General features: G+C 38.6%; 1 protein-coding gene across 1 annotated transcript in view; it reads right to left on the bottom strand.

Annotated features, from left to right (window-relative positions):
- Window positions 1-7,155, bottom strand: part of dipk1c (divergent protein kinase domain 1C) — a 14,281-nt gene extending 7,126 nt beyond the window's left edge. Inside the window, exon 1 of the mRNA XM_017480070.3 lies at window positions 6,351-7,155. Coding sequence (XP_017335559.1) covers window positions 6,351-6,563 — 213 coding nt within the window. The 5' untranslated portion in view covers window positions 6,564-7,155. The remainder of the gene's footprint in view (window positions 1-6,350) is intronic.
- Between the last annotated feature and the right edge of the window lie 1,384 nt (window positions 7,156-8,539).

Genomic DNA, 8,539 nt, shown 5'->3' with positions numbered 1-8,539 from the left:
TTAATCTTTTCACTACTAAGAAACAATGCAAGGAAAAGGTCCCCCCCCCCCCCTTCTCTAGAACCATCAATAATTACTTCTTTATATTTACAGCTTATTAATTTATTCCAGAGCTATTTCTCCGAGTGAAGTGAAATTAAATGGCTTCAGGTTGTTGTGTTTGCTCAGAGTTTTGGACAGATGAGTAGAATCGAGTGCAGGCATTTGGACAGATTTATATTTAGAGAAGCATCTAATGAGTTCTGTGTGATTGTGAGATCTTCACCGCAGAAATTGAAATCCACATGCAATTTTATTTCATATCGATCGGCATGCAGTACACCACACACTTTCTATGCACCGCCGCACTTTTTATGAAACACAGCCGTGTTTTAAACCCAGTGCTGTCACTGTTAATATGCTCTTGATTTCATCTTACCTAAACTGAATATATACATTTATTGAACTATAGGGTCGGTGCATATGTTGCAAACCCGGCTCAATAATCCGACAGACAGCATTACGCAGCTCATTATGCAAAATGTGTAACCGCTTTGCACTCGTGTCATCCACATCTCAACCCAGGCCTCCTCTGCTTAAATATTCACATTCACACACCCACATATCTCTTAGGACTGGAAAGCGAGGCATGATTAGTGTTTCACAAAGATTAGCTGCAAATCCTCCGCTGCCACATTCCAAAGTAAACAGCTGTCATCTCGAGTCAGCCAAGGGTTGATCCGGTCAGCTAATGGTCCTGATAGCATTGACATTAGCACATTAGTGATATTAATATCGTTTCCTAATCACCATCCATCAAAATGGTTTATTATGTGTCTCTTACTTTATCACCCGAGCTTCAATATGTCTTGTTATATGTCCTGTTTGGAGTGATTGTTTTGTTTGGGTAGGACTCCAGCTCAACCATGTGTTAAAGAAGATTGATATTTCGTCCTGCTTTAAATTGCTCAATCGCCTTGCGTGCGACTTTGAGACGTTTAAAAGAAAACGAAAAAAAACTTACATGCACTATTCTCTGATTTTAAACTAAGGTTATAAATCGTTATAATTTGTGTGTCCTGCTTGTTAAACTTAACAGGCAAAATTTGCTGTGTGAAAACCTCGGTTTATTTGTGTAAGCAGTGTTATCGTCGCTGCGGTCACTGATTTACGAAGCTTTTAGTCCAGTCCGGACTGGATTTCGGCCAATTACCACACATCCGCTTGAATTCCCGAGATTTCTTAACCTTGCATCATATTGGTCAGCAGCTGTTTTTAGCTTCTGTGTCTGCATGTAAACTTTCCCACCATGCGGTTGGATAATGTCCAACTATACCCTTGTCTTCAATGTGCTATTTATGTTGGGTTTTTATGTACAGTGTATATAACACATAGTATTGATGCTGGCTTTGGTTTAAAATCACTGATCGGACGTTTTGCTTTTTGAGCATTATTCCGATGCATACCCCAAAAGATCGTGCCACTAATTAAAAGGTAACAAGGTTGTCGTACTAGACGTATGGACAGACTGGTAGGCCAGTCAAACGGGCTGTCTAGTGCATGTTTCCTGACACAGACCATGTAGGGTCCAAGCACTGAACAAATAACAGATCCAGTTAAAAAAAAAAGAAAAAGAAAAAAACAGAAAAGTCGAATGATTTCCACAGCTGAAACCTGTTTTTATACAGCCAAACATAATTAACTTACAGACATTTGAACAACAATTAGTTCTGCTGCGGTCACAGAGAACTGCTAAAGCATTCAACATCCCCCAAATGTGGATATCTATTACAATGGACACGATTGTCAAATATATTTGCATTGGCTTGATGGTGTCTTACTCTGAAAAACAAACCCAGTACTAATTTAAAACATACCCTGACTTTGGTGTTTTTGCTAAAGCAGTGTGTTTTAGGTTACTCTTTATAATCTGCTTTAATAACAGAAGACATCTCATTAGGATATACGTAAATGCACTAAAATATCTCTGTATGTAATAATAGCTGATTTATAGCATCTGTCTGGAGGTCAATTATTCCTCAGCATTCAATTTTATCACACTAAACTAATATTTTTTGGTCATTTTGTATTCACTTAAGTCACAAATGTAAAAGATTTGTGGATTTGACACTTGTTATAACCATAGCAACAACAGGGGCAGTTGTTTTTGTTTTGTTTTTAAACTTTGTATGAACTTGGCATGTAATTATAAAAAAAAAAACATTGAAAGAATGGGCTTTTTAAAAATAGTACTCATAAAACCTCTCGGCTTCGGCATGCCGTGTGTGTGTGTGTGTGTGTGTGTGTGTGTGTGTGTCTACATAAGAGCCTCATTTTCCCTTTCCAGTAAACACACATAAACAAACTTTATATAGTCACACCGTTATATAGAATTATATTATAGTGTAAAAATCTTCACTTTTTCATTTCCACTGAATACAAGAGAAGGACTGTCCTGTAGTTTTTGTTTTTTTTTTAATCAGAAATACAAGAAGTGGAAAATTTGATTTGAATTGAAGAATAATTATTCGTGAATGATTTTTACAGGCTTAATCTATCCGAGGATCTAGCAGAGGTTTAGATTTGTTTTTAAGACTGTAGTCCTAGATATATAACTTAGTTGTATATTTATATTAGTATCGAATTCATAGTTCAGCAATTGTGTGCACATAAATCCAGTGTATAAATTATGCATCATTGAGTCAGGTTGTACAAAATGCCACAAAAACATTCTCATTTGTCACTGTTTATCCGTCTTTATTTAGCACAAAATAATATATAATGTGTATATACATATATATTATATATATTATATCCAAATCAATTATACATGATCCCATTCATGAGTATCTTTTTTTGTGTGTGTCCTCATTAACCGTCTGGGCTTTATCACCGTGTTGGAGTGTTCATAGGAAGAGCAGTGAGGCCCTGCGGCAGAAAAGCATTAACGGCACAGTCAGAGACTCTGCTGGCTCTTTCATTAACGCTTGCTGAGAATCGACCTGTGGCTCAGGTGACAGGTGCGACTACTGATTAAAAAAAGACTTGTGTTTAAACAATTACTGAAATGTGCTCAGCCTCATCCCCTACCACTTTATTTGCTTTATTCTTGTTTATTGAGTTGTTTATTGAAGCAGGCTGATTAGAATCTTGTTTCAGTTAATAAATGAGGACGATATTGCCTTTACACGTCTCCGTGTTCGCCATTTAGTAAATTAACTCAAAAATAAAAGGGAACTTAGCAAAGGATGTCCTTTTGACCCGAGCCGTCTCTTCTCGGTGAATAAACAATATTTCTTTGTCTTTTTTTTTCTTTCTTTCTTTCTTTCTTTCTTTCTTTTAAACAGCAAAATAAGGAAAAGCATTCAAAATGATGTGAAATGTGAAAACTTGTCTTGAAGATGAAGAGGTCGTCTGTTATTTAAAGCAGTTTATTTAAAAAATTAAAATAAAAAAAGCGAGCGAGTGAGAGAGAGAGAGAAATATTAAATGCAGGTCAGAGAATGTTTTAAATGAGTATCTCTTTTATGTTGCAGTTTAAAGACATCATCAAGCCAAAGAAAGTGTGTGGGTGAAGAGTAAATATATAAATTAGTATTGAATTTTTTTCTTATAGAGGAATCCAGACACTCGTTAAGCACTGGAACACTTGAATGGAACGAAATGTGAGGTCATGTAAAAAAATAATAATAATAATAATAATAATAAAAAAACTTAACTTACTTGTGATATATATTTGCAATAAACTATGCCAAAAGTAAATATATATATATATATATATATATATATATATATATATATATATATATATATATATATTATATATATATATATATATATATATATATATATATATAAAAAAAATAAATAATAATAATAATAATAATAATAATAATAATAATAATAAAGGTTTTCATTTGACCCATCCTTGAATATTTGGCAAATGTGTGCAGTGTAATAAATTATAACATTTGGGGAAAAAGTTAAATGCGCAAGTGTTCTTCAAATGTCTGCCAGCTAATTACTAAAGTACTAAAGACAGATTTAAATGATTTAAGCATAACTAAAGATAGATGTTTACAATGTTTAATTAAAACGCTTTAAACAAATATTTTAAGCGAGTCTCACTTTTAAAATCAAAATTTTCCCCCCAAAACACAAGTGACGTCGTTCAGTTTTTAATGATCTGATAAGAGGGACGTGTTGTCCCGACAGACACATTTTATTTATGACTCAGACGCGATGTTTCCAACAGTCATGTTACGTGCTGAAACAAGCTGGGCTCAGCTTGTGTCTCGCACTGGCCCCTCTCAGCACGTCTTCGCGTCGCAAGATCTGCTTGATTTCCCCTCGGTGAACCATAGCAATATTTTGACAATGCCTTTATTGTGTGTCACATACCACATCGCTTTTTTCCCTTTCTATCACAGATGTGGTCTTTAGAACTTTTCCGGTCGGATCAAGTTGTGTATTATTTTTTTTTTTAAAAAGACATTATTTTTTTTTGTTTTGCTTCTTTAAAACCTGCTACCTTTGCGCAGGTGTAGGAGATGGACTGTATACTGTATACTGAAGGTTAAAGCCTGTGCTGCAAATTCTACTTATAACACATTTTTAAATGCTTGTGGTTCTGTATAGCATTTAACATACAGCATAGGTGTCTATGGAAAATTTAGCTTTATCATAATTACACACACACACACATTCACTTCACAAGTTATTGCTGCTGGTTTTACATCGTTTTCTACATCTCATATCTATTATAATTCTTAAATTCCAGCACACATGGTTTCAGCTAAACCGAATACAGTGTTACGAATTATAAATTAGCCCATGGAGTACCCTTTAACGCCCCTCCGGACTGATAGATAGTTGCCGCTCAGTTTCTACACCCCGTCTTTAATTAGAAGAGTTTGGCATGGTGCAGAATTCCTTGGCTGGCTCCTACTGAGCCGTGGAGACATTTTGCCCTCGGGTGAATTGGATGTGGGACAGCGCTGTCTAAATGATGCCATTTTCAAAACACACTTAGGAAAGAATGTGTCTTGAATCCTCTTACCACAGTGTTTGATTTATGTCCTATTAAACTCCAGACTCTCATTTGGTCCACATAACAGGTGAATAAAACTGCAATTCAAAATCGGGAGCATATTTATACTTTTTGTTGAAGTCTGTTGTACCGTTTATTCCTGATCGCCAGCTACCGTTCTTTTACAATAGAATTATAATTGCGTGATATATTTTACATTTATTCGTTTAGCAGATGCTTTTATCCAAAGTGACTTACAAATGAAGAAATACAGGTAAAGCAATATATCAAGCGGAGAACAATACAAGTAGTGCTACCATACAAGATCTTTAATTGAGTTGTAGAAGAAGCAAAGTGTGCAGAGTCGAGGTGTAAGTGCCAGAGTAGAGTTTTTTTGTTTGTTTGTTTGTTTGTTTGTTTAGGGATTAGTCACCTGTTGACAGAAGAGGTGGGTCTTTATCATTTTAATCATGTAATAGCTTGAGTATCTCCATGTAACAGTAGATGTAAATGTGTACATCAAACCTACAATATCTACTTAAAACTGTTTCCAAACTCTGGTTGAACATTTTTACTTCTCTGCTACACTGAACCTGATGGTTTGTTGATTTTACTGCACCTCTTAAATCTAATTTCTCGGTGGAAACTCACTCCTAAATTTCCTTCGTTATGCTCCGTGTCACTGTCTTTAAGAATTTGGAGGCGGACGGCAAAAAATAAATAATAATCAAAAGTAGCATCATCAGTCACTTGACACGGATTAATTCGGCAGTTCAGAGAAAGCTTTAAGAGTCCTGTTGATGTTAAGTAACACTACCAAATCCCTTACTGAAGCTTGGAGCTAATATAACCCATGAATCACAGGCTGACAGATTAAGCCTTTGCAATGCCATGTTTATTATTCATTTGAACGTCTATCAGGTTTACTGACTGTGACGCTCAAATGAAAATAAATCTATCAATCACAGACAGTCCACACTGCTGTTAGTTTGCCTGCTTTATATTGCTGATGTTTTAGACCCGGTGAATAAGTGTGACAGGCTGCTGAAACGGTTATATAAAGTGACTGCTGCATGCTGGATCATAAATTATCTGCAGCGTTTAACACCCCCGCTGTAATCGATCTACTTTGTTTTAAACAAACACATAGTTCCGATAGCCGTGCCTAAATATGTGCACTCGAGTCACGCACTACGTTAGACAGGTCGCTTTGTTTATGCGTATGACTCTCATCTATCAAAGGCAAAAGTTTACACTACGCCTACATGGTGACTTGAAACTTTGTGACCTCACTGTTGAATGAAAACTCGACAGGTGATACCAAGCTGCCACCGTGACCTACCAGTCTTTGGAGAATCCTCCTGCTCTTATCATCTGTGCAGAAGTCGGAAAACATGGTCGTGTGCACGAAGAGCAGGCCGTTGAGAAAGAGCCATGAGGCAAGCCAGAGCAGGATGAAGAGAACAGCACTCTTGCGCCGCACTCTCGCCCTGAGCCACCGCAGCCCGAGACCTCCACGGCCCAAACCCGCGGCCCGGCACACGGCCCGGAACATCGGCCACACGCTGTACCCTTTTCAGCTCCCTGTGTGCTTTAGCGCTCCTCCTGCGGGCATCTGTGGTGGTCTCGGTAGTTTGTTGTAGGCTTGGAGTCCTGCTGGTGCTCCTCCTGCAGGAGGTCTGAGTGTGTGTGTTCTCCTCTGCTCCTCTTCTCCGCTCGGCGGTTCTCCATGCTGCCCTGGAGACCTTCTCAAATCTAGCTCCTCAGCTTCTTTTCCACTGGTTTGGGGTTGAATGAGACTGGCAGTGCCATGATAAGCTCCTTTTTTTAAAAGTGTTCCTTTCTCACTATTTCACATTTCTCTTTCATACCCACAACCCCTCTCTCTCTCTCTCTCTCTCTCTCTCTCTCTCTCTCTCTCTCTCTCTCTCTCTCTCTCTCTGTTTCTTTCACCGCTCTCACTGTTTCTCTGTCTCACGCTCTCCCTCCTCTGGCTTTCAATTCATTCTCTCTCTCTCAGCCTCTTTCAATCTCACGCTCTTACTATACTCCACCTTTTTTTCTTTCTCTCACTCACTCTCTCTCTCTCTCTCTTCATTTCTCAGATGCCCTCCCCTTTCTTGAGGACTTGCCTCCTTTGGGTTGCTTTCTTCCTGTTTCCACGGCAGCCAGGCCTTCTCAGCAGGCACACTGACTCTGAGCTGTTGTTTTCAGTGCCTTCTGCCAAACTCCTTCCTATGCCATGCGTACAACACTCTGTTCCACAGAGCAGTGAATGCAGCACTGTTTAATCAACTGCTCAGCTTGCACACTCTCGACCACTTCACGGCTTCTAACCAGGTTATGGATCTCAAGCACAACAGATTTACAGCTACGGTTCTTCGCTGCAGCTGCAGTAATGTTTGTCATTGTTTATTCAAGTTGCTGAATATTTGATTCAGAAAGCATTTCTCCGCAGTGATGAAGCAAAACTTGAGATTTGATTCGCAGGGACTGGATGAAGGAAGGCGCTTGTGTTTTTTTTTTTTTCTTCTTTGATGAGCTGAGCCCCCAAGTGCCTCAGTGTGACTGTTGTTATCTTTTGTGTTGAAGAGACAGCAAGTGCTCAGAATTCTTAATCACTCGTTCATAATAGAGGAGGAAGCCCAGCCGTACAGTACACCAGCTAATATCCACCCTTGTTTTCTATTAAAATGCTTCACATTATGATAATTACCACTTTTTCCTGTGTGCTCTGTGGCACTCTATTCTCCAAACTCATTAATCCATCCTGCAGATCAGAGATCCTTTTGAGATCTCCCCTGCCTTATACCTTTTCAACACCTCAAAACGCACGCACGCATGCACGCACGCGGAGTCAATCTCCAATGGTCAGGGTGTATGCTACAACCTTTAACTTCATAGGATGCAACGCAAATGACTAACCTATATTCACTCATGTTGAAATGTAGCTTTTGTGATCACACTTGCTTCGTTTTGAACGAAGTAATAAGTCCACTGGCATTTGCACACATTTCTGTTTGCTCTTCTCACACTAGAAAAACATTCCTACTCTAAGAGGATGAATTATCCAGACTTTGGCACCCCTCAGAGGAGAAGATCAGTGTTTACACCAATTCTTTTTTTTTTATTTACATATGTAGCACATTTACCAGAAAATCATTAAGGCTGAAGATCGTTAAGCAAAAAAAAAACAAAAAACATCCTCCTCTGGTTGACACTGAAAAGCTGAAGGGTAGAAGAATGTAAATGAGATTAACAAATGCTCTCAGGGAGCACAGTGGCTTAGTGGTTAGCGCATTCGCTTCACACCGGTGGAGGTTTCCTCCGGGTACTCCAGTTTCCTCCCCCAGTCCAAAGACATGCATGGTAGGCTGATTGGCATGTCCAAAGTGTCTGTAGTGTATGAATGGGTGTGTGAATGTGTATGTGATTCTGCCCTGTGATGGATTGGCACCCCATTCAGGGTGACAAGGTTCCCCGCGACCCTGTAGGATAAGCGGTATAGAAAATAAATGGGTGGATTAACAG

This window comes from Ictalurus punctatus, chromosome 1 (assembly GCF_001660625.3).
Source record: "Ictalurus punctatus breed USDA103 chromosome 1, Coco_2.0, whole genome shotgun sequence".
Classification (NCBI taxonomy): domain Eukaryota; kingdom Metazoa; phylum Chordata; class Actinopteri; order Siluriformes; family Ictaluridae; genus Ictalurus; species Ictalurus punctatus.
The sequence above is the reverse complement of the archived record's forward strand: the minus strand, read 5'-3'. Positions and strand labels throughout refer to the sequence as shown.